Genomic DNA, 27100 nt, shown 5'->3' with positions numbered 1-27100 from the left:
CACCGCCCCAGACCATGACGGATCCTCCACCTCCAAATCGATCCCGCTCTAGAGTACAGTGTAACGCTCATTCCTTCGACGATAAACGAGAATCCGACTATCACCCCTGGTGAGACTAATCCGCGACTCTTCAGTGAAGAGCACTTTTTGCCAGTCCTGTCTGGTCCAGCGACGGTGGGTTTGTGTCCGTAGGCGACGTTGTTGCCGGTGATGTCTAGACCTGCCTTACAACAGGCCTACAAGCCCTCAGTCCAGCCTCTCTCAGCCTATTGCGGACAGTCTGAGCACTGATAGAGGGATTGTGTGTTCCTGGTGTAACTTGGTCAGTTGTTGTTGCCATCCTGTACCTGTCCCGCAGGTGTGATGTTCGGATGTACCAATCCTGTGCAGGTGTTACACGTGGTCTGCCACTGCGAGGACGATCACCTGTCCGTCCTGTCTCCCTGTAGCGCTGTCTTAGGCGTCTCACAATACGGACATTGCAATTTATTGCCCTGGCCACATCTGCAGTCCTCATGCCTCCTTGCAGCATGCCTAAGGCATGTTCACGCAGATGAGCAGGGACCCTGGGCATCTTTCTTTTGGTGTTTATTAGAGTCAGTAGAAAGGCCTCTAGTGTCCTAAGTTTTCATAACTGTGACCTTAATTGCCTACCGTCTGTAAGCTGTTAGGGTCTTAACGACCGTTCCACAGGTGCATGTTCATTAATTGTTTATGGTTCATTGAACAAGCATGGGAAACAGTGTTTAAACCCTTTACAATGAAGATCTGTGAAGTTATTTTGATTTTTACGAATTATCTTTGAAAGACAGGGTCCTGAAAAAGGGACATTTCTTTTTTTGCTGAGTTTATATGCTGCTTATTCTGTTTAGGTGAAAGTGCTTGTTTCCTTCCCAGTCCTCATTCAATCAAAGCAGCAATTCGATTTAGTGTACAGTGACTGCATAGTAAAGTGAACATGACGTCCATAAGCGGTGAAACTGTCGTGGGATTTCAATTACTGGTGTGTTGCTGTGTGTGGTGCAAAGTAAAGTGGTTCCAGTCATGATTGACAGCACAAGGTAGTTTCCTCTCGTGATGGCGTCATAGATGAGGCCTTATTGTCCCTTCCCTGAAACGTACAATAGTGTTAATATTTACAGTAGGCTACTATTGTCTGTAGTTGGTTTCTAGTCATATTTTAGTAGCTTACTCCCATTGGGCCCAAAGGAAGGCATATAGCCTAGATGCTGGAAGCAGCAGGCATGCTGTGGTGGAGCTTGTCTTGGCTCATCATCGTTGTAGAGCTAAGTGGGTGGTGATCAGAATGATGATCCACACCCTGCTGTTGCTAAGACGGCTGCATCGCGCTCTGCTGATTCTCAACCACATTCAACAGAGTACTTTCAGTACGTCACACACGCAAATTATGCAATTTAATACTTGTATTGAAATTCTTTATTTTCATTATGCAACTGTTACAGAGCTATTTAGTGAGACTGTATCCCTTAGGGGTATGACATAGTACTGCATCTTAACAGTATAGCTACTGTGCAATCACGCTCATCCTGTATCTACACATAAAATCACTTGTAAAGCCATACCAGCAGAATTATCTGGATATTGAGCGGACCTCTGATGCTGATGCCAATTATGAATCCTCTGTAAACCTCATTCATTCAGTCATGTTAAATCTGAGGTACATGAACAGCATGGTCAAGGTCACCGGTCTTGCTATTTTTCAAATGTTCGTAGCCAGAGCTTTTACAGCAGAGCAACTGGAACAACTATCACTGACTAGTACTGTTACAATCCACATAAGCCCCACCCTGTGGATTCTTCAGCCAGTTCCCAGAACAACCCAGTGTGCAGCAGAGACAGTAGAACTAAGTGATTGATGGTCCTAACTCGGTCTGAACTCCACCAGGATCAGACCAGTCAGGTCATAAATGCTGAATGTCAGATCCAAATCTGCAACACCATGAAGGAAAGGCAACAGGTGTTACAAGGGAGGGCACTAAATTCCAACCTGTCCTCTTTGTGTGAGAAAGTTTCAACTCATGAACTTAAGGAAAGTGTTGAAGTAGATAAAGAACATGTTTGCATCACAGAAGCCTCCTTACCAACAGACCAGTAACACCCACACCCTCTTTGATAACTGCCTGTTTACGCATCCACCACAAAGATAATGTGGTCAGTGTGTTTCTGCCTCATACAAATTAATGTATGGAAGCGACAATGTGCTATGAGCTTTCCATATTCACCAGGAAGATGAATGGGAGTTACTATTCTTGTATGTTAGTCAGAGTGTGACATAGGCTGTCTCTGTGAGTGGTAATATTACAGGGACCCATCTCACAGTTTGCTGACAATGTGTGGTAGAGTGAGAGGGTTGGACATTCCGGGGAACCCCCCATCGAAGGCTGCGTTCAGGACTTCGTCCAGGTTGCTGGCTGTTACAAAGTCCAGCTCCTTCCGGACGTTAGCTGGGATCTCCTCCAGGTCCTTCTCATTGCGCTTTGGGATGATGACACGCTTCACCCCGGCCCTGTGAGCTGCCAGGACCTTGTCCTTGATCCCTCCCACCTGCAGACAGAATTAGGGAAAAATTACCGTATAAATGACAGTTATGGATGAAGACAGTTATGGATGAAGACAGTTATGGATGAAGACAGTCATGAAAATAAAATAACCTTGGGGGTTTTTGGGAACAAACTGCTGACCGAAGACGGGACGGCCGGGCATTCGTGCGGTTTCTGAGATAACATGGACTCTTAACGTGATGAAACTTTGTTGCCCCTTGCTGAAACAAGGTGTTGTAGCAAACAATTAATAGAATGGGCTTGGAACCTCTTACCCTGGCAATTTGACTGGTAAACTCATGGGTACACTCGCAATGTCTTCCTGGTATTGTGATACAATAATTTCCATGGTAATGTAGAATGCTCATTCAAATGATAACTGTAGGGGTGAACGACTCCAGGATTTTTGGAGTTGTCTCGGCTGCGCACCACCTCATTATAGCAGAGTCCTACTAGGAACACAAATGTTGCATTCTAAAGAGGACTGGCATGAGCATGATGCTGCCCATTTGCTTATCAACGTATAAAAGGCATATTTTGTTTGAATATAGAAGATGTGTAGGAAGTACATTATTTCAGAGATAATTCAGCTGTGTGCAGCCTTGACAAATTCCCATGGGATGATATGGCGCACTCTCCACGCCGATAAGCCTATTCTTTGCCGTGTTATATACCCCTATTTGGACAGGACTAGTATTGATAGAGACGTTGGTCATGTAATTATTATGAAAGCATATGTGTTATTCCAGAGGACAATTCACACAGGATTCATTTTTTCAAAATTCTTTAAAAAATATATATATATATTCAATTGACTTATGACTGAAGCGGAGGTTTGTATTCTAGCAGTGAAGAAATGTCAACGTCATGTCTAAACGATAATAGGCTACACTGATAAGTCATGCATGGCTGCCAAATGTATAGATCTCCCCATCCTATTTACATTGAAGTGTGATCATAATCCTTATTTTAGCAATCCATGGTAGACTTCCCTCCTAATAAAAATGCCCCAGATTCTGCGGATTTGAGCTGCTGGACAGTATTTGCACTTGAGATGTGTTTATGCATGAGAAAGTGAACTTGCCATTTCCAAAAAGTTTAGCTCAATGGGGAATCGGGGAGCTTTGCTTTGCGATCTATTGACTAACTAGGACATCAACAGCCAGGGTTTCATTAACTTCTTATGGCTGCAGGTGCAGTATTGAGTAGCTTGGATGAAAGGTGCACAGAGGTGCCCATAGTAAACTGCCTGCTCCTCAGTCCCAGTTGCTAATATATGCATATTCTTATTCGTATTGGATAGAAAACACTCTGAAGTTTCTAAAACTGTTTGAATTATGTCTGTGAGTATAACAGAACTCATATGGCAGGCAAAAACCTGAGAAGTTCCACTTCCTGTTTGAATTTTTTCTGAGGTGGCAGATTTTCAACCAAGCTCTCATTGAAATTACAGCGAGATATTGATGAGTTTTCACGGTTTCCTACGGCTTCCACTAGATGTCAACAGTCAATAGAACTTTGTCTGATGACTCTAATGTGAAGGGGGGCCGAAGGTGACAGGAATGAGTAATCACTGCCAAGAGCTGACCATGCTTTCACATGCGCATTCACATGAGGACCTCCGTTCCACCGCTCATCTGAAGTCAATCTAATTCTCCGGTTGGAACGTTATTCAAGATGTATGTTAACAACATTCTAAAGATTGATTCAGTACATCGTTTGACATGTTTCTACTGACTGTTATGGAACTTTTGGACATTTCGTCACGTTATAGAGGACGCGCTTTGTGACTTTTGAATTGTTTACCAAACGCGCTAACCAAAGTAGCTAATTGGACATAAATAACGGACATTATCGAACAAATCAAGCATTTATTGTGGACCTGGGATTCCTAGGACTGCATTCTGATGAAGTTCATCAAAGGTAAGGAAACATTTATCATGTATTTTCTGGTTTCTGTTGACCCCAACATGGCGGCTAATTTGGCTATTGTTCTTGATGATCTGATAAATGGTTGATTTAGGTGCAATCTTACTGGCAGCAATATCCTTGTCTGTGAAGCACTTTTTGTGCAAAGCAATGATGACGGCACGTGTTTCCTTGCAGGCAACCATGGTTGACAGAGAAAGAACAATGATTCTAGGCACCACCCTCCTTTTGAAGCTTCCAGTCTGTTATTCGAACTCAATCAGCATGACAGTGTGATCTCCAGCCTTGTCCTCGTCAACACTCACACCTGTGGTAACGAGAGAATCACTGACATGATGTCAGCTGGTCCTTTTGTGGCAGGGCTGAAATGCAGTGGAAATGTTTTTGGGGGATTCAGTTCATTTGCATGGCAAAGAGGGACTTTGCAATTAATTGCAATTCATCTGACCACTCTTCATAACATTCTGGATTATATGAAAATAATTGGCATCATACAAACTGAGGCAGCAGACTTTGTGAAAATTAATATTTGTGTCATTCTCAAAACTTTTGGCCACGACTGTAAAATATACTTGAATATACTTTTGGTGAATTTACGAGGTATTTCAAGACAAGACATCGCGAGATACAGATTATCAAGACATAGCCTATACGCACGGTTCCGACTGTTTGCCTGCCCCTCTTGCTGGCTCGCCTGCTCTTTCTCTTCACTATGAAAGATGCCAGTGTGTGTGTTCAGTCTTCGGTCTGTTGCATTTTTGTAGCTTAGCCTATTCATTGATAGCCCCTACTTTAGTAAATATGCAAGAAATTGTGAGATACACCTACACAGTACTGCGAGATACAGCTTTAGATTACCGATGCATAGCTCTGACTGCCTGGTGGCCGACCTGCCTACCTATGTCTGGCTGTGCCCTTCCCCTCGCTCTCCTTCGCTAGCTCGCCCTTTCTTTTCTGTGAAAAATGCGTGAGTTTGTGTTCTCTGAAGTAGCCTACGGCAACTAGCTTAGTCAGTCTCCTCCGTTACAAAAATACTGAATCTTAGGGGTCGATTCCACTACGCATGACACCCAGAAATTGGAGTCGACGGGCAAGGAATCTATTATTTTGTAGTGGACACCCCACCACTAGTTAACTGCTCATGCAATGGAATGTATTTTGTAATGTCAGTTGAGTTGAATGAACAAATCACAGCACATATTGATGGGTACACTTCCTGCTTTGTTCATATGGGTACACTCACAATGGCCGCCAGTCCACCCATTATGCTGTCATTGACTTGAATGGGGACGCCCATTATTTTCATTCTATTTCTACTGCAGCACATGCAGTCTGGAGCGGAGGAAAGGATAAAATGTGCATTTAATATGCATTTCGATTTTTTTGTTGCTACTTACACAGTTATTTTACGGTGATCATGGTAATTTGGCTGGCCAATTACAGTCATCCAAAATTCCATGACTGTCACGGCACTATGTAGAACTGTGGTTGTGTCTCACCGGCAGCACCAGGCCTCTCAGAGTGATCTCTCCAGTCATGGCCACATCGGACCGTACCAGGCGCCCACTGAACAGCGAGGCCAGGACCGTTACCATGGTGACTCCAGCCGATGGGCCGTCCTTTGTGACTGCTCCCGCCGGGAAGTGCAGATGGATGTCTGTCCCCTCAAGAGGATCTGAACCACCGACCACTACATCAGACAGACAGACACACAGTCCTTCAGCCATCATTGTGTATTGCTTTGATATGGACGTAAATGAGTAGCAAAGCTAAGACAAAATGCATTTTGTTGTGTCTTCACTCACTGTTGGTCAGCTGGTAGGTCTTGGCATTGCTGCGCAGCCAGCTCATGGCCAGGTGGGCAGATTCCTTCATAACGTCACCCAGTTGTCCAGTCAGGGTCAGCTGGCCCTCACCCTCCATGCGGCTGGCCTCCACAAACATGATCTCCCCTCCCAGGGGGGTCCAGGCCAGGCCGACGGCCACGCCCGGCAGTGTCAGACGCTCCGACACCTGGACACGACCAGGGAGAGGAACACAGTCATCTACACTGAGTGTACAAAACAGGAACACCTGCTCTTTCCATGACCTAGACTGACCAGGTGAATCCAAGTAAAAACTATGATCCCTTATTGATGTCACCTGTTAAATCCACTTCAAATCAGTGTAGATGAAGGGAAGGAGACAGGTTAAAGGATTTTTAAGCCATGAGACAATTGAGACGGATTGTGTATGTGTGCCATTCAAAAGGTGAATAGATGTGAGTGTGTCAAGAACTGCAATGCTGCTGAATTTTTCACACTCAAGTTTCCCATGTGTATCGAGAATGGTCCACCACCCAAAGGACATCCAGCCCTTGATACAACTGTGGAAAGCATTGGAGTCAACATGGGCCAGCATTCCTGTGGAACGCTTTCGACACCTTGTAGAGTCCATGCCGCAACGAATTTAGGTTGTTCTAAGGGCAAAAGGGGGTGCAACTCAATATTAGGAAGGTGTTGTTAATGTTTTGCACACTCAGTATATACACACACCTAAGTACTGGATCTGTAGTCATCTACACATCACTACCATATTTTTAGCCATCTAAACACTGGATTAGACAATAACACTGAGGTGTGAGTAAGAGTATGGGGTTTACTATGTTTTAAAACTAGTTGTAGTCCTCAGTATCCTATGCTCAGTGAGGACTAGAAGAATGCTGTGGTCTGCCTTCCCTCAAAATAACCCTCCTTCTGCTCTCCCTGCTGTACACACAACACAGGCACATTCCAGTCCCCCTGTGAGAGCTCGAGAGCCCCTCACCCCGACCCCCTCTCTCCCCCTCCGCCCCCAAATCCCATGGGTATGAATGGAATGCTAAGCTACATTAGTAACATAAGTGTGTACTTTCTCCAGCACAGCTACACTGCTTTAAGCCTGCAGCAACAGCAACCTAATCACAAGTTGGCACATTTAGGTGCATCTATAGTACACCAGAGCACTGTTTTAAAGTTGCACCCTTCAAGTCTGCCAACTAGTACGGTTATAAGTGCATGTTTATAGTTGTATCTCACTCGCTCAAGAGGACCAATGTTATGGGTACATAAGAACACTTTGGCTTTAATTCTGCATGACAAGGCTTTTCTATACATGTGCCTCCCACAGTAGAGAATCACCCTGCTGTATTTGCTGCAATCTGCAATGTCCTCATCATAGTAAATGTTTCTCTCTCCAGTGCATCAGTCTTCTCAGTGCAGTGGTGTGTGTTGGGCCAGACCGTGCCAACCCCTACCCTCTCTCACCTCCATCTCAAAGATGTGTGGCCCGAGGATGTCTTTCAACGCGATGTGGTCGATGACGATGGGCATATCTGGGGGCTCTGCCATGTCTGCCAACACCCCGTTAGGCTCCTCTCCCCTCCTCCCTCGCTTCCCCTCTGACACACACACACGTCAGAGAGAATGAGAACATAGAAAGCAGGTGAGCAAATTAGAGATTATTAGAAATACTAGCAACAGCAAAAGTTAATTTGAGGTTGGAGGAGGATGTAAAACAACAAGGTGTGTGTGTGCACATAGTGCATGTCTGAGTGGTTGTTCTTGTGTGCGGTACACAACACAGCCTCCCCAGACCTCTTATTATGCACATGCTGATCACTGGTCATGTGACCTGACTACCAATGCAATGTGGATGAGGAGCATGGTGGGTGTTCCCCTCAACAGAGCTAGTCCATTCAGTGGCAACACTACACTGCAGCACAACACTATTTTACAAACACTTAATGGATATTTAAAGAGGAGGGATAACTGAGGGCAGTCTTTATGGACTGACATATCTATGTAGTGAGTGAATGTGTAATATAAATCAGCTCTGACAGTCCCTCTTTGAGCTGTCTAATGCCATGAAAGATAAAACAAAGCGAGGGATGAAACGAAGGATACAACCAGGGGAGAGAGGTGGGCAAAGGAACAACAGCCTGGTCATGTGACAGCTGTCATGAGCCGCCAGTCGTGGAGCAGCTGGTAGAGAAAAGAAAGACACAGACCCCCCCACAGCACGCACACACTCCTCCTCACAACTCTTTGTTCGGTCTGCCAATAATGTCACCGTTACCTGGCAACAGACAGCCATTTACACAAAGAGCAGAGGAAGAGTGTCATTCTCTCTTTTCATCTGCTGCTGTTTTGCAGTGGGAGTGGTTACACAGAAGGGAGGGGGCAGTCCAATTCTGTTTCAATAGGGCAACAGAGCCATAAAACCCCTCTGTTCTGCCCCCACTCCCCCCACTCTCTCGGCTCTGGCCGTGTTAACTGCCAGTGTGATTTCTCCTGTTACACAAGAGCTGCTGCACAGAGACACTTGGGGAGCGAAGGCAGGGGGCATGTGGTCGTGAGGCCGTCTGTTAGCAGGATTACCCCCCCCCCCCCCTCATACCCTTCAGAAGGGGGATGGCGTGTGTGTGTGTGTACTGTGTGTGAGCATGCGTGCCTTTATGTTTGAGAGGGCATTGTGCATTGGTCAGCAGATTTTTGGCCAGGGACTGCACAACCAACCGGCGGTGTGAAAGTGTGTGAGGTGACGGTGCTCACTGGAGGGAAGGAGGGAGCACCTGGTAGTGTACATAGTATGATATAGCCATGTCTGTTCCTAACAACTCAATTAGCTCCAGCCTCCAGGGGCAGATATTGTGATTTCACAGCTTGTATGTGGGGAGTGCTAGTCTGTATTTATGCAGAATACAGCAGGCCACTGAGGCACTGCTGAGTCCAGCTCACCACTGCAGTATGTTTGAGGGCAGGGCCTGATACTGTAGCTGTGCCAGTCAGTCAGTCCCCCCTCCCGCCCCACAGAGAGTGGCTTTCCCCTTCTGGTTTTTCTACCTCCGTGCTCAGCTCCCTGGGGGGCGTTCTCAGCAGGCGCGGCCTCTGATTTGGTAACATTGTGACCCTCTGCGACCTTCACTGCCACTGCTCGACAGATCGCACCGATCTTCCTCTCCAGGGAGCGGACACCGGCCTCACGAGTGTACCTGCGTGCGCACACACACACACACACACACACACACACACACACACACACAGTTCTGCTATCATCAACCATGATGGTTAAAATGACAGTGTGATGTGAGTGACTGTTTGAGACATCACAATCTCCCCCCTGGCCATGCTGATAGGTGCTGGCTCCATCTGCAGCATGCTCTGATCACCTCTCTCCTTTCTCTTTGTTCTTCAGCCTGCCAGCCCCAGTGGCCTTCTGTCTTCTTCTATGTCTGACTATCCTTAGTGAAGTTATGGTGGAGATACGCATGGCTCAGTAAAGATGCCTGGACTGAACTGGGAATGTACGACTCTATACTGACAGACTGTTGTTAATGTTAACTGTATGCCTCAAGTCCATCTGGGTCTAATGGTGTGTCTGGAGATGTAGTAGGTTCATTACTGTACCACCGATTCACAACCTCTCCCTCAACGTGGGCAAGACAAAGGAGCTTACCGTGGACTACAGGAAAAGGGGGGGCCGAACAAGCCCCCATTCACATCAACGGGGCTGTAGTGGAGCTAGTTGAGAGCTTCAAGTTCCTCAGTGTCCACAACACTAAGGATCTATCATGGTCCAAACACACCAACACAGTCGTGAAGAGGGCACGACAACGCCTCTTCCCCCTCAGGAGGCTGTAAATATTTGGCATGGGCCCTCAGATCCTCAAAAAGTTCTAAAGCTGCACCATTGAGAGCATCTTGACTGGCTGCATCAAGATACGCTACAGAGGGTAGTGTGTACGGCCCAGGGTCGAACTCCCTGCCATCCAGGACCTCTATACCAGGCGGTGTCAGAGGAACGCCCTAAAAATCCTCAAAGACTCCAGCCACCCAAGTCATAGACTGTTCTCTGCCACCGCACGGCAAACGGTACCGGAGTGCTAAGTCTAGGACCAAAAGGCTCCTCAACAGCTTCTACCCCCAAACCATAAGACTGCTAAATACACTGAACAAAAATATAAAACGCAACATGTAAAGGGTTGGTCCCATGTTTCATGAGCTGAAATTAAAGAACCCAGAAATGTTTCATACGTACAGAAAGCTTATTTCTCTCAAATTTTGTGCACAAATTTGTTTACATCCCTATTAGGGAGAATTTCTCAAGGCATATCAAGAAGCTGATTAAACAGCATGATCATTACACAGGTGCACCTTGTTCTGGGGACAATAAAAGGCCACTAAAATGTGCAGTTTTGTCACACAACACAATGCCACAGATGTCTCAGGTTGAGGGAGCATGGGATTGACATGCTGACAGCAGGAATGTCCACCAGAGCTGTTGCCAGATAATTGGTTCATTTCTCTACCATAAGCTGCCTTCAACGTCTTTTTAGACAATTTGGCAGTATGTCCAACCGGCCTCACAACCGCAGACCACATAACCACGCCAGCCCAGGACCTCCACATCCGGCTTCTTCACCTGCAGGATCGTCTGAGACCAGCCACCCGGGCAGCTGATGAAACCGAAGAATTTCTGCACAAACTGTCATAAACCGTCTCAGGGAAGCTCATCTGTGTGCTCATCGTCCTCACCAGGGTCTTGACCTGACTGCGGTTAGGCGACTTCTGTGGGCAAAGGCTCACCTTTGATGGCCACTGGCATGCTGGAGAAGTGTGCTCTTCCCGGATGAATCCCGGTTTCAACTGTACCGGGCAGAAGGCAGGACAGCGTGTATGGCGTTGTGTGGGCGAGCAGTTTGCTGATGTCAACCTGGTGAACAGGGTGCCCAATGGTGGCAGTGGAGGTATGGTATGGTATGGCTATAAGCTATGGACAATGAACACAGTTGCATTTTATCAATGGCAATTTGAATGCACAGATATTGTGATGAGATCCTGAGGCCCATTGTTGTACCATTCATCCGCCGCCACCTCATGTTTCAGCATGATAATGCACAGCCCCATGTCGCAAGAATCTGTACACACTTCCTGGAAGCTGAAAAGGTCCCAGTTCTTCCACGGCCTGCATGTCACCCATTGAGCATGTTAGGGATGCTCTAGATCGACATCTACGACACCCTGCGTTTCAGTTCCAGCCAATATCCAACAACTTCACACAGCCATTGAAGAGTGGGACAACATTCCACAATCAACTCTATGCGAAGGAGATGTGTTGTGCTGCATGAGGCAAATGGTGGTCACACCAGATACTGACTGGTTCTGATCCACACCCCTACCTTTCTTTTTTTTTTAAGGTATCTGTGACCAACAGATGCATATCTGTATTCCCAGTCATGTGAAATCCATAGATAAGGGCCTAATACATTAATTTCCATTGACCGATTTCCTCATATAAACTGTAATTGGTGCATGCTGCGTTTATATTTTTGTTCAGTGTAGTTAACCAAATAGCTACTCGGACTATCTGCATTGACCCTTTTTGCTCTAACTCTTTTTGACCACACACACACACACACACCCACACACGCAGCTGCTGCTACTGTCTATTATCTGTCTTGTTGCCTTGTCACTTTACCCCTACCTATATACATACACTATATTTACAAAAGTATGGACACCCCTTCAAATTAGTGGATTCAGCTATTTCAACCACACCCGTTGCTGACAGGTGTATAAAATTGAGAACACCGCCATGCAATCTCCATAGACAAACATTGGCAGTAGAATGGCCTTACTGAAGAGCTCAGTGACTTTGAACGTAGCACCGTCATAGGATGTCCTCTGTTGCAACACTCACTACAGAGTTCCAAACTGCCTCAGGAAGCAACGTCAGCACAATAACTGTTCGTCGGGAGCTTCATGATATGGGTTTCCATGGCCGAGCAGTCGCACACAAGCCTAAGATCACCATGCGCAACACCAAGCGTCGGCTGGAGTGGTGTAAAGCTCGCCGCCATTGGACTCTGGAGCAGTGGAAATGTGTTCTCTTGAGTGGTGAATCACGCTTCACCATCTGACAGTCCGATGGACGAATCTGGGTTTGGCGGATGCCAGGAGAACGCTACCTGCCCCAATGCATAGTGCCAACTGTAAAGTTTGGTGGAGGACAAATAATGGTCTGGACTGTTTTTCATGGTTTGTGTTAGGCCCCTTAGTTCCAGTGAAGGGAAATCTTAATGCTACAACATACAATGACATTCTAGACGATTCTGTGCTTCCAACTTTGTGGCAACAGTTTGGGAAAGGCCCTTTCCTGTTTCAGCATGACAGAGCCCTGACCTCAACCCCATTGGAACGCCCAACATCAGTCCCCGACCTCACTAATGCTTGTGGCTGAATGGAAGCAAGTCCCCGCAGCAATGTTCCAACATCTAGTGGAAAGCCTTCCCAGAAGAGTGGAGGCTGTTATAAAAGCAAAGGAGGGACCAACTTCAAATTAATGGCCATGATTTTGGAATGAGACGTTCGACGAGCAGTGTCCATATACTTTTGGTCATGTAGTGCATCTACCTCAATTTCCTTGTACACCTGCACATCGACCCGGTACTGGTACCCCATGTAATATAGTGAAGTTACCATTGCACATTTGTAATTTTCTATACAAAAAAAGTATTTATATTGCATTGTTGGGAAGGGCCTGTAAGTAAGCATTTCACTGGTTATCTACACCTGTTGTTTACGAAGCATGTGACAATAAAAATGTACCAGTGGGTGCCCTCTGCGACCCGTCTTAACCTGTCTGGCTCTGGTAATCTCCCCCTTCTGTCCTGCTAGAATGATAGTCACTCCCCTCCTCTCTCTGACCTGCCACTCTCCTAGCGTGTGTAAAGCACCCCCGGTGTATGTGTGAATGTTTGTGTTCGTACTTGCTAATGATGTCCTGGGTGGTGTCCTGAGGTATCTGGAGCTGTTGTGGGGTGAGTCCATGCTGTTCTAGCTGATGGGGAATCAGGTGACGATGAGCTATCTCCACCTTCTCCTCCTGAGTGTACCCTGAGAGGACATCATACACAGATCCAGAGAATGTAATAAACACCTCTTCCTGACAGACCATTATCATATTTATCCAGGCTAACACCACATCAATCTCGGAGGGGAACTACCCACAGTCTTGGGGCTACACCATGACGTGTGTTAATAACCAGTTATTAATGTGTTAATAACCAGTTATTAATGTGTTAATAACCAGTTATTGTGTTAATAACCAGTTATTAATGTGTTAATAACCAGTTATTCATGTGTTAATAACCAGTTACATTGATTCTACATAAATCAATGGCCAAGACTGGTACTCAATACCCCTTCAGCTGACCCCTCTGCCCAACAAGATGACCCTTGACCCCTGGCCTCTGACCTTGCACCTGGAGGACCTCCATCCTGTCTAACAAGGCCGGAGGGATGGTGGCCGTGGAGTTGGCTGTAGCGATGAACAGGACCTGGGAGAGGTCGAAGGCCACGTTGAGGTAGTGGTCTGTGAAGCTGTGGTTCTGCTCTGGGTCCAGGACCTGGTGGGAGTCAGGCGGACACAGAAGACTCTCAGTATTAGGAGCACAGCTAACACTCAGCAACAGGAATGCATATTTCATTATACTCAACTGGTTAGCGACCATTACTAATGAGCTGCATGTCTACCAGCTGCAGATGTAGAAACATTTACACTGTGTGTGTCTGTGTATTGTTGGTTCAGACTTCACACTGCCAGAGGCAATAAACAAATCATTCTGCTTTGCTTCCTCCCCCACATCCCTTCTCCTCCTCCCTGCATCCCTCTGGGCACCCAAGCAGAGCGAGAGGAAAAAAATAGAGAGTGAGAGGGAAAGTGGGAGTAAGAAGGTGGAATGTTGAATGCAGCAGAACAGTGGACCTGATGGGTAATTCTGTGACTGAGCCTGAAGTTTTGGTTTGGCTGTGATGTGTTCTGCAAACACTGGACTACATTACCACACAGGTCTACATTACCACGCAGGACTACATTACCACGCCAGTAGATAAAAGGATTAAAGCAAACAAAGGGACAGAGGGAGCATGTGGAAGCATGCAAGACGGCTTTTGAACTAGGAGTGTATGAAAGTGTGTGTAACAGAGAGAGGCAGTGTGTGTGGCATGTCTGAGTAGTGCGCACCATTCCTACTTGGGGGTCAAGCTTGGACTTGAGGCTAGTGGGGCTCTTATCGGAGCTAGCTGTAATGCATTCCCAGAGATGAATCTTCTCCTGGTATCAGCAAGGCTATCACACTGCTGTAGATAGGTAGGTATCCCGCTCACCTAAACATAGCGACTCACGTCTTCAGGCCATTACACTAATTGAATTTGAGACTCCTCACATACATTCAGTGGTGAGTGAGTGAGAGAGTGTGTGTAGACACTACAGTGCTCATTTGTCTCCGTCCATCACTGTGATGGGGATTCTTAATCCCTCCTCTCCCATTGCGTTTCCAGGAGGTGAAGTGGGACAGTGATACACCATAGGAGCTGATAACTCCAGCAGGAAGTGGAGCAGGGCCAGGTGAACCAGCCCAGGTCACAGACCTACCTCCAGGGGACTACTGGGTCTTTCTAGAGATCAGACAGATGTTGACTTCTTACATGCAGACATATTTGATAGGACTTGTTTCCTCCATCCTCCTCTATATATAATCTACGTATAATCGTATCTCTCTCTCTGCCTGCCTGTCTGGATGAGTCTCTGTCCATCTCCCTGTATCACTCAATCCCTCACTCTTTTCCTACCTCTTCCCCTTTGTACTCCATATTGTTTGTATCAGAGACCACGAAGCTGCCCCCTGGTCTGATGGTCCCAGGTTTCTCACCTCCAACAGGGCAGAGGCAGGGTCTCCCTGCAGACTCTTGCCTAGCTTGTCCACCTCGTCCAGCAGGAAGACAGGGTTGTTGACTCCCACCGTCTTCAGCCCGTTGATGATGCGGCCAGGCATGCTGCCCACGTAGGTCCTCCTGGAGACAGGGAGCGAAAGGGCATCATGTCAGACAGAGAGACCAGTACATAGAGGACAGAAAATGGGGTGCAGAAAGGAAAGGAGGCAAAAGGAGGAAGAAGAGGGATAGATAAGGAGCACAGAGGAAAGAAAATGCAAGCAAAACAAGAAAGGTGTGCAGTGAGATAATGATAGGATGGAGAGAGAATCAACAGAAGGAGAAAGACTAAAAACAAGGAAGCCAAAACAGGATGCTTAAACAACGTGCTGGACCATGTATATACAAACATCCTTGATCACGTCTCTCTGTTCCTATTCCCAGCCTACAAGCAGCAACTCTAGAGGGAGCCACCAGCACAAATAGTAGGCACTGGACAGAGGGGGCTGCCTCAACACTTCAGGACTGTTTTGAAAATACTAATTGGAATATTTTCAAAGATTCATCCACCCAGGACTCATCCATCAACATTGTGGAATATACACTACATGGCCAAAAGTACATGACCGCTCGTCGGATATTTCATTCCAAAATCACGGGCATTAATATGGAGTTGTTCCCCCCTGTGTTGCTATAACCGCTTCCACTCTTATGGGAAGGCTTTCCACTAGGTGTTGGAACATTGCTGTGGGGACCTGCTTCCATTCAGCCACAAGAGCATTAGTGAGGTCGGACACTGATGCTGGGCAATTAGGCCTGGCTCACAGTCGGCGTTCCAATTCAGCCCAAAGGTGTTCGATGGGGTTGAGGTCAGGGCTCTGTGCAGGCCAGTCAAGTTCTTCTACACCGATCTTGTCAAACCATTTCTGTACGAACTTTGTGCACAGGGTAAATGTCACGCTGAAACAGGAAAGGGCCTTCCCCAAACTGTTGCCACAAAGTTGGAAGCACAGAATCGTATAGAATGTCATTGCATGCTGTAGTGTTAGGATTTCCCTTCACTGGAACTAAGGGGCTAGCCCAGACCGTGAAAAACAGTCCCGGACCATTATTCCTCCTCCACCAAACTTCACAGTTGGCACTATGCATTGGGGCAAGTAGCGTTCTCCTGGCATCCGCCAAACCCAGATTCGTCCGTCGGACTGCGAGATGTCCGTCGGACTGCGTCACTACAGAGGAAGACATTTCCACTGCTCCAGAGTCCAATGGCGGCAAGCTTTACACCACTCCAGCCGACGCTTGGCATTGCGCATGGTGATCTTAGGCTTGTATGCGGCTGATTGGCCATGGAAACCCATTTCATGAAGCTCCCGACTAACAGTTATTGTGCTGAAGTTGCTTCCAGAGGCAGTTTGGAACTCGGTAGTGAGTGTTGCAAACGAGGACAGACGATTTTTACACATCGACTCTGCACCGGTACTCCTTGTATATAGCCTCGTTATTGTTATTGTGTTACTATTTTTATTTGCACATTCTTACTTTAACTCTGCATTGTTGGGAAAGGGCTCATAAGTAAGGATTTCACAGTCTACACCTCTTGTATTCTCCGTATTTGATGTTCATTTACACAAACACTACACTACCGCACACAAACACCATGTAAGGTGGAACAAGCATGAACCTAACTCACATCCCGGCCCCACACTTATATGGGTAAACACATGCGCTATGCACACCTGAAACCACATCAAAACACACAACAGGCAGCTTCCTAAACTGCAGTGGTGGGTGGTTTGGTGTGGTGTCACAATTGATGCATGAGACTAGAGGCTGGGGGCTATGGATAAACTCAGAGACTGGCTGAGAGACACAGGAAGGACCTGCTGGCCGACTTGTCATCGTCCAGCCGAGTCTCCATAGTGACAGGCGAACCATTTGAACATGAAAGATTACATCATGCTCATGCAGAGGGCTGTATACAAAACATTAGGAACACCTGCTCGTTCCAGGACAGACTGACCAGGTGAAACCTTTGATCCCTTATTGATGTCACTTGTTAAAATCTATGTTTTTACCACGTTTTCTCCACATTTCCGTGGTATTCAATTGGTAGTTACAGTCTTCTTACATCGCTGCAATTCCCGTACGGCCGCGCATCCTCCAAAACACACAACCAAACGGCACTGCTTCTTGACACAATGCCCACTTAACCCGGAAGCCACACGCACCAATGTGTCAGAGGAAACACCGTGCACCTGGCGACCGTGCTCCACTTGTTAAATTCACTTCAAATCAGTGTAGATGAAGGGTTAGAAACAGGTTAAAGAAGGATTTTTAAGCCTCAAGACAATTGAGACATGGATTGTGTATGTGTGCCATTCAGAGGGTGAATGGGCAAGACAAAATGTTTTAGTGCCTTTAAACGGGGTATGGTAGTAGGTGCCAAGCGCACCGGTTTGAGTGTCTCAAGAACTGCAACGCTCCATGGTTTTTCACACTCAACAGTTTTTTGTGTGTATCAACAATGGTCCACTACCTAAGGACATCCAGCCAACTTGACACAACTGTGGGAAGCATTGGAGTCAACATGCGCTAGCATCCCTGTGGAACGCTTTCTTCACCATGCCCTGATGAATTGAGCCTGTTCTGAGGGAAAAAGGAAGTGCAACTCAATATTAAGAAAATGTTCCCAATGTTTTGTAAACTCAGTGTATATGTATCGTCTGTATAGACCGCACTTTTCTACCTGAACCTTTTGTCTACTGTTGTTGACCCACATCTGTCTCCACCTATCAACCATGACCACTGGTGAGTTACAGAAAAGGCCTCACTCAAGTTGAACTACTTTCACCATCAGATGTGCTGCACTCTGCATTCTGGCCAGACAATGTCAGTGCCTTTGTTGTTATGATATATGTGAACTTACCCTCCCCACTCGCTTAAGTCAGAATATAATGTCTATAGGGGTTTCATTTCCTGTGCAGAATATAATTTACAGACACAGCTGCCTGCCTGCCCACCTATTAATCCCCACCTCCGTTCTCTGCCCTCTCCAGTGTACCTGTGCCCGCGGATGTCAGACTGGTCACACACCCCTCCCAGGGCGATGCGGTGGAACTCCCTGCCCAGGGTACGGGCGATGGAGCGCCCCACACTGGTTTTGCCCACCCCAGGCGGCCCCACAAAGCACAGGATGGGCCCCTTGAGGGTGCTCTTCAGCTGCCTCACAGCCAGGTACTCCAGCACTCTCCTCTTCAGCTTCTCCATGGCATAGTGGTCACTGTCCAACAACACCCGTGCTGCATGGATATCAAGACAGTCTGCAGAGACAATGAGGATCAGGGTTCAATTCCAACACCGTGAATATTGTCAAAGACCTTATCTAATGTCAACCAAGTGATTCAGAACCATTCATCTAGATTGTAATAACAAGTATTGTTTTATGTAGCTACATGACTAAGCAGATATATGGTATGGACTCCCCTGTGTGGTAATGCTGAATCATATAAGCAAATGTCCCCAATACTCTCAAACAAGTGTCTAATGAATGGCTATAGAGGACAAAGCAACCAGTGACAAAATAGGATATTGAGCTCCCTCCAGTGGTAGAAGCCTTTAATTCCATTTTGAACAGAGAGTTCAAAAAAGAGCTGTGGTGGACTTCCTCGTGGTACACTTTGGTTTCTACCCCTTGTCCCAAAACAATGCCCTATCCCATCACAGAGATTTTCAAGGTATAACGTGCATATGATGTGCTCTGTATGTATGGCTATGTACATTTCTAAGTTCAAAGAATAAAGTGTAAATGAATAAAGAAATGAACCTGAGATTGTAGTGGTGTCATGGTGGTGTACTGTGCATACCTGTGGTACTTTTGCTCCAGGGCAATTCCACCATAAGATCCAGGTAGTTTCGAGTGAGAGCATACTCTGGCATGGACTGGGGCATCTTCTTCAATCTGTGTAGATTACCATACAGTGCCTTCAGAAAGTATTCACACACCATTACTTTTTCCAAATTTTGTTGTGTTACAGCCAGAATATAAAATGTATTACATTTAGATTTTGTGTCACTGGCCTACACACAATACCCCATAATGTCAAGGTGGAATTATGTTTTTAGAAATGTTTACAATTTAATAAAAAATGAAAAGCTGATATGTATTGAGTCAATAAGTATTCAACCCCTTTGTTATGGCAAGCCTAAATCAGTTCAGGAGTAAAATATGCTTAACAAGTCAAATATTAAGTTGCATGGACTTACTGTGTGCAATAATAGTGTTTAACATGATTTTTTAATGACTACCTCGTCTCTGTACCCCACACATACAGATAATTGCAAGGTCCCTCAGTCGAGCAGTACATTTCGAAAACAGATTCAACCACAAAGACTAGAAGGGCAGCTATTGGTAGACATTGAATATCCCTTTGAGCATGGTGAAGTTATTCATTACGCTTTGGAAGATGTATCAATACACCCAGTCAATACAAAGACACATGTGTCCTTCCTAACTCAGTTGCCGGAGAAGAATTTCACCACAAGGCCAATGGTGACTTTAAAACAGTTACAGAGTTGAATAGCTGTGACAGGAGAAAACTGAGGATGGACCAACAACATTGTAGTTACTCCACAATACTAAACTAAATGACAGAGTGATAAAAAGGAAGCCTGTGCAGAATAAAAATATTCCAAAACATGCATCCTGTTTGCAATAAGGCACTAAAGTAAATCTGCAAAAAATGTGACAAAGAAATGAACTGTCCTGAATACAAAGTGTTATGTTTGGGTCAAATTCAACACAACACATTACTGAGTACCACTCTTCATATTTTCAAGCATGGTGGTGGCTGCATCATGTTATGGGTATGATTGTCATCGGCAAGGACTGGGGAGTTTTGTTTAGGATAAAAAATAAACCAAATTCAGCTAAACTGGGAAAATCCTAGAGTAAAATCTGGTTCAGTCTGCTTTCCAACAGTTACTGAGACAAATTGACCTTTCAGCAGGACAATAAACTAAAACAAATGCCAAATATACACTCGGGTCGGGGACACAAACACACAATGCATAGTCCGGGTAGCCATTTGATTAGCTGTTCAGAAGTGTTATGGCTTGGGGATAAAAGCTGTTGAGAAGCCTTTTGGTCATAGACTTCGTGCTCCGGTACCGCTTGCCATGCGGTAGCAGAGAGAACAGTCTATGACTGGGGTGGCTGGAGTCTCTGACAGTTTTTAGGGCCTTCTTCTGACACTGCCTGGTGTAGAGGTCCTGGATGGCAGGCAGCTTAGCCCCAGTGATGTACTGGGCCGTACGCACTACCCTCTGTAGTGGCTAGCGGTCGGAGGCTGAGCAGTTGCCGTACCAGGCAGTGATGCAACCAGTCAGGATGCTCTCGATGTTGCAGCTGTAGAACCTTTTGAGGATCTGAGGACCCATGCCAAATCTTTTCAGTCTCCTGAGGGGGAATAGGTTCTGTCATGCCCACTTCACGACTGTCTTGGTGTGTTTGGACCATTCTAGTTTGTTGGTGATGTGGACACCAAGGAACTTGAAGCTCTCAACCTGCTCCACTACAGCCCCGTCGATGAGAATGGGGGCGTGCTCGGTCCTCCTTTTCCTGTAGTACACAATTATCTCCTTTGTCCCGATCACGTTGAGGGAGAGGTTGTTATTCTGGCACCACCCAGCCAGGTCTCTGACCTCCTCCCTGTAGGCTGTCTCGTCAGTGATCAGGCCTACCACTGTTGTGTCATCTGCAAACTTAATGAAGGTGTTGGAGTCGTGCCTGGCCATGCAGTCGTGTACAGGCACGACCAAGATGACATTGAATGTTCCTTGTTACAGTTGATGTTGCCATGTTACAGTTGATGTTGCCATGTTACATTTGATGTTGCCATGTTACAGCTGACTTAAATATGCTTGAAAATCTATGGCAATAATTGAAAATGGCTGTCTGGCAATGACCAACAACCAACTTGACAGAGCTTGACAAATTCTTTAAAGAATAACGTGCAATTTGTTTACATTCCAGGTATGCAAAGCTCTTAGAGAGACTTACCCAGAAAGACTCACAGCTGTAATTGCTGTCAAAGGTGATTCTAACATGTATTGACTTGGGGTTGAATACTTATGTAAATGAGATATTTCTGTATTTCATTTTCAAAAAATTTGCTAACAATTCTAAAAACATGTTTTCACTTTGTCATTATGGTGTATAGTGCATAGATTCAGGCCTTAACACAACAAAATGTAGAATAAGTCAAGGGGTATGAATACTTTCTGAAGGCACTGTATGTAATCAAGATGTATTAGTGTTTTATTTTTCATGAATTATTTTACAAATGTTAGAATTTTTCTTCCACTTTGACAGAGTATTTGTGTAGATCGTTGACAAATGAATGACAAATACATTTTTATCCCATGGGTTGTGAATTCTTTCTGAAGGCATTGTTTGTGTCAATGCCACTACTATGGAAATATACACACATACTGTACACACACACTGCAAGTGTTCCCAAATAACCAGGAAGTCTGAATCCATTGGAATGTAAGTGAAATAAACTGTGAGTACCTTTTGAGCTCTTTGAGACAGACACGCAAGGCAGGCTCTGGCATATTCGCTCCTTTAACCTTCCTGTCCAGGACAGCTGTGTCATCACCATCCTCATCATCACCCTCTTCATCCAAGGAGAACTGACGACCAGGAAGCACACCGCCTTTACGTACAGCCAGCACCTGAGAGATAGGGGAGGGAAGAGTGCCAAGCATGAGGCATACTGTATAATATAGCCGAATAGCCAAACTGAACGAGTGTGCTTGCATACTCCCTTAAAAGACCTTCACTTGGAAAAACGAGAAAAAAGTGACAATAGTACTGTTTTTCCCCTTTGAGAAGCCGTAGCCAGTATACACTTCCTCAAACTAGTCAGAATTCATCTAAGATAACATAAAAATTAAAGAGATTTCTTGAGTTTTTGCTGAGGAGATCTTGGTCGCGCAATTTTACATCTAACTAAGATGTTAGGTGCAGTATTTCTCAATTAAAAAATGTGCATGAAAACAAATCGTCTCTCGTTGAATGACAAAAGACTTTATTGAAGAATCCCTACAGTTGACCAATCACGGACAAAGACTTCGGCACCCGAACTTCAGCTGGCCTCGAGAAAAAGTTGTGTGTGCCAGAACAGCCCAAAAAAACCTTACTGGAGTCCAGAACGAACAAAAATGTTGTCATGATATATGCACAATCTCTTCCGAACTGTTTTGGCTGGGAAGCATGCGAACGCCTTTACCCTTTTGTCATCGTCTAGTCTTGGTTTTCTGGTCTTCTGCAGCAGTTTGAGACCCTCAATCTGTCTGGTCAGCAGGGGAAGAGTCTTCTTAAAACGTTCCTCCAGACTCACTGCATCCAGAACCTGCATGTCCACATACATATCACTGTAAGTGTATAACAGAAAGCAGGAAGAGACGCATATAGCTGATACATTCATGCCCTTACACAGGGATGTCAATAAAAAAATATTTGACATTTCTAAAAACGACACATGGTACGTGAATGAACAAGCACCCACAGACATAGAAACACATTGCTCTACCTGGAGCTTCTCTTTGTTGGAGGTATGAATCATAGAAGCAAGGACATCAGGCAGGGTCTCCCTGGGGAGGCTGTCCAAGAGCCTTCTCAACTTGGCCACCACAGGAACAGACATGTCCAACATGCCTACCAACTAACACAGACACACACAGAGGAAAGACAACATAGTGAAGAAACAGTACACAGGGGACAGATATGAAACATGGACAGGGGTGGAGAGATCAGAAATCAAGGTCTGTGTGTACAACAGGCAGTAAATCTGTCCTGTTGTACACATACCATGACATACATTACATAGGTGGATAATATTCTGTACATTTACAGAAGCATAGCCTAGCCTATTACCCACATTGAAGGAATCCTCATTGGCTATGCTAAAAGAACATAAAGCCATAGCTTCTGGTCCTGTGTGGCTCAGTGAGTGTGGTGCTAACACTAGAGCTGTGGGTTCGAGTCCCGATGGGGTCACATACTAAAAATACATACATTCACGGTTACTGTAATATTAGTGGCTTTGGATAAAAGCATCTGCTAAATGGTATATTATTTTTATAGGACACACTTATACTGTAGATTATATTACTGAACTTCAGGAATGCTGCTCCTGCACTGTCTGTCACACCCACCTGCACAGCGGCCTGGTAGAACCTCTGGGACAGCTCCCTCAGCTCTCCCTCTGGCGCGGCTGCCTCAGACATCTCCTCTGGGCTGGTGTACTGCTCCAGCTTATCCAGTTGCTCCACCTCAGCCACGGGGAAGGGCCCATCCTTCAGCAGTTGGGCCACGCGGAAGCGACACAGCCCTGTGATGAGCAGTGTGTAGTGGGGCTTGGGCCAGTTACTACCCACTACCTGCACCGCCAGCCCCGCCGTGCCAATACTAATAAGAAAGCGGTAATTATAGAATGGTATGAGGCGAGGAAAAACATAATCGTCCCTCCCAAATGACACCCTACTCCCAGTACAGTACTGTTGACCAGGGCACATAAGGCTCTGGTCAAAATGTAATTAGTGCACTATGTAGGGAAAAGGGTGCCACTTGAGTTGCGATCTCTGACCATAACATCTACAACACAGCTAGTGTACAGACAGTCAAAGCCAAAAGAGTAAGATATATGATTAATGTTGTGCCAGAGAAAATTGTGAATTATCAATATGATTTAACATTGGCGTCCTACTTCAGCTGTTGCAGTTATTAAAGCATAGAGGGACACATATTGCTACTTAGTAACCAGTGAACTAACATGGTTGTATCCTGCTAAATGCAAGGTTAAAGTCCATCTGAAGTTCAAACGACCATTCTAGAACAACTTACAGGAGAGAGCATAGGGGAAAAGTTTAAATTCCACTTTCAAAAATTTAAAGCATGATTTAGCTATCAAGTTTGTCCTATTTTCAAGAAAAGGAATTCTTAAGAAATAATATAATATAACCTCGCTTACTGATAACACCACCATCGTAAACATTTCGAAACATTCAAACAACATCCAGTGCTATAATAGGCAGGACATGGCAGTTGCCATTGAGTGAAGTTTAAATACACTAGCTAACTTTTCTCAATGTGACATTTAACTGACAGCGGTTGTCGTACAGCTTGCTAACTTAGTTACATCATAGCTCTACTACCGCTTGACTACAACAGGTAGCTGTTAGGCCTGCACTTTGCAGGCACAAAGACATGTTGAGATGTCATGTAAAATAGCAGAATTAGCTAACTACTGTTACCTACCTATGTAAAGTGGGGAGATCTTCAGTATCGTGTTCAGGATCTCGGGTGTTGGGGATCACGCCGATGATGGTGCTCTTCAGCGAGGTCCCCTTCAGCAGTCTGTTCTTCACCAGATGCATGTTCCTTGCCGTTTCAACACTGATCCGCATCGTCGAGCCTGGTAAAAGCACCCCTTCATGGGTCAACAGCAGAGGCAGTCGACTTGGGATTTGGATACCACTGTTGGATGACATTATTTGATGTTTTCCCAGCTACCTATCTTCAGGTCAATATAGACAAAATGTATAGTACTTCTTTCTACATCGGGTGACAGGCTAGGGCGAATGTCCAAACATTGGAAACTACGGCGTGCAGTAGGGGACAAACGCCCTCTGTTGGTCAAACGCATTAACATATAAGCGCAACGCTCAATTGCCAGTGGAATTTTCCGATGAGAATTGTTTCCAAATTGATACAGTACAATGTTGTTTCTTAAAACCTCTTAAGGATCCGCCCCTTTTTTTCAATTTTCGCCTAAAATGACATACCCAAATCTAACTGCCTGTAGCTCAGGACCTGAAGCAAGGATACCATTTGAAAGGAAACACTTTGAAGTTTTTGGAAATGTGAAAGGAATGTAGGAGAATATAACACAATAGATCTGGTAAAAGATAATACAAAGAAAAAACCAACCGTTCTTTTGTATTTTTTTTGTACCATCATCTTTGAAATGCAAGAGAAAGGCCAAAATGTATTATTCCAGCAGTTTGGATGCAAACTGCAGTTTGCAGTTTGGATTTTAGCCACTAGATGGCAGAAGTGTATGTGCAAAGTTTTAGACTGATCCAATGAACCATTGCATTTCTGTTCAAAACATTCTATCAAAACTGCCCAAATGTGCCTAATTTGTTTATTAATAACTTTTCACGTTCAAAATTATGCACTCTCCTCAAACAATAGCATGGTATTCTTTCACTGTAATAGCTCCTGTAAATTGGACAGTGCAGTTAGATTAACCCTATAAAGGTGTGCATCAATTGAACTTTGCTTCCAAAACCAAACCACAGGCGATGCATGTTAATGTTCAGACCGAGCGTCGAGGATCTTAACAAAACTCCCCCCTTCAGAAGACGCCTTTGTCCAATGACTCTCATGTGTAATGTAATAGAACTGAAAGTCATGATCAAGGGCTAGCCATCAGGTAGCCTGATTTCAGATGTGTCCATGTAAACAGGATTATTAGGGATGGATTGATATTTACTGAATGGTTCCCTGGAGGAAACTGGGTGAGGGTCATGCCTTTTCAATTTCAGTCAAGAGCATGGGTTAGTATTTTTTTTAAATCTAGTCCAGGGGACGGTCATGTAATTTGTAACTGATGAAATATCTATATTTTAGAATTAGTTCCTCATCTCTGATTCTCCGCTGGGCCCGCAATATCAAGTGCACCGATAGGCTATATTTAGTGTGTTCTCAATCAAATGATCCATAGCCTATAGGCTACAAAGTAAAGTTATATTTCTAAGATATCTGCTGGGATGGTGTAAATAAAACTAGGCTGCATTACACACTGCAATGGATATTCCAATCCTGATCTACTACTATAATAGATTTATCAGAGTTAATGATTCAAGTAATTTACAGCATTTTTTATTTTGTTGTATTTATTATGGATCCCCATTAGCTGCTGCCATGGCAGTTTTTACCATTTTTAAAACATTACAATACATTCAAAGATTTCACAACACACTGTGTGCCCTCAGGCCCCCACTCCACCACTACCACATATCTACAGTACTAAATCCATGTGTATGTGTGTGTATAGTGCGTATGTTATCGTGTGTGTGTACAGTATGCATGTGTCTGTGCCTATGTTTGTGTTGCTTCACAGTCCCTGCTGTTCCATAAGGTGTTTTTTTATCTGTTTTTTTTTATCTAATTTTACTGCTTGCATCAGTTACCTGATGTGGAATAGAGTTCCATGTAGTCATGGCTCTATGTAGTACTGTGCACCTCACATAGTCTGTTCTGGACTTGAGGACTGTAAAGAGACCTCTTGTGGCATGTCTTGTGGAGTATGCATGGGTGTCCGAGCTGTGTGCCAGTAGGCCAGCTGTGCTGCCCTGTTCTGAGCCAATTGCAATTTTCCTAAGTCCCTCTTTGTGGCACCTGACCACACGACTGAACAGTAGTCCAGGTGGACAAAACTAGAGCCTGTAGGACCTGCCTTGTTGATAGTGCTGTTAAGAAGGTAGAGCAACGTTTTATTATGGACAGACTTCTCCCCATCTTAGCTGCTGTTGTATCAATATGTCTTGACCATGACAGTTTACAATCCAGGGTTACTCCAAGCAGTTTAGTCACCTCAACTTGCTCAATTCATGTGTAGTGATTTTTTCACTTTAATGTTATTTTATGTTTCTTCAGATAGGACATAACACGTATATTTAAAAAAAAAAATGTTTATTGTATTGTAATTTGAAATGTAATAATAAAACATTTATTATAATAAAAATAATTAAAAAACTTACTAGAGCGTCGAGTGTGCGCTTTGAACGCTCCAAGAGCGAAACGTT

The 27100-nt window shown here is 45.0% G+C and overlaps 1 protein-coding gene and 1 long non-coding RNA gene across 2 annotated transcripts; one reads left to right on the top strand and one right to left on the bottom strand.

The window, feature by feature from the left end:
* Positions 1–1422: 1422 nt before the first annotated feature.
* lonp2 (lon peptidase 2, peroxisomal) lies at positions 1423–24911 on the bottom strand. The gene is made up of 15 exons (XM_071417004.1): positions 24546–24911; positions 23444–23696; positions 22819–22950; positions 22516–22638; positions 21795–21958; positions 19087–19181; positions 18285–18543; positions 15223–15364; positions 13767–13917; positions 13279–13405; positions 9353–9501; positions 7775–7908; positions 6296–6503; positions 5990–6180; positions 1423–2565 (listed from the first exon to the last, which is right to left on the bottom strand). Exons 1-15 carry the CDS (start codon positions 24776–24778, stop codon positions 2335–2337), a joined length of 2592 nt encoding a protein of 863 aa, XP_071273105.1. The 5' UTR covers positions 24779–24911; the 3' UTR covers positions 1423–2334.
* LOC139584790 (uncharacterized) lies at positions 7708–19050 on the top strand. The gene is made up of 2 exons (XR_011676828.1): positions 7708–7952; positions 18280–19050. It is a non-coding gene; the product is annotated as an uncharacterized lncRNA (long non-coding RNA).
* Positions 24912–27100: the final 2189 nt, after the last annotated feature.

Source organism: Salvelinus alpinus, chromosome 9 (assembly GCF_045679555.1).
Source record: "Salvelinus alpinus chromosome 9, SLU_Salpinus.1, whole genome shotgun sequence".
Classification (NCBI taxonomy): Eukaryota; Metazoa; Chordata; class Actinopteri; order Salmoniformes; family Salmonidae; genus Salvelinus; species Salvelinus alpinus.
Note: the sequence above shows the minus strand (reverse complement) of the source record. Positions and strands in the feature narration are given on the sequence as shown.

Excerpts from the sequence above, each read along its gene's own strand:
- lonp2 (XM_071417004.1), bottom strand. The coding sequence starts at position 24,778 with ATGTCATCCAACAGTGGTATCCAAATCCCAAGTCGACTGCCTCTGCTG. Across the intron at positions 23,697-24,545 it reads GATCTCCCCACTTTACATAG|TATTGGCACGGCGGGGCTGG; the intron begins GTAGGTAACAGT and ends CTTTCTTATTAG. Across the intron at positions 6,181-6,295 it reads GACCTACCAGCTGACCAACA|TGGTCGGTGGTTCAGATCCT; the intron begins GTGAGTGAAGAC and ends TGTCTGATGTAG.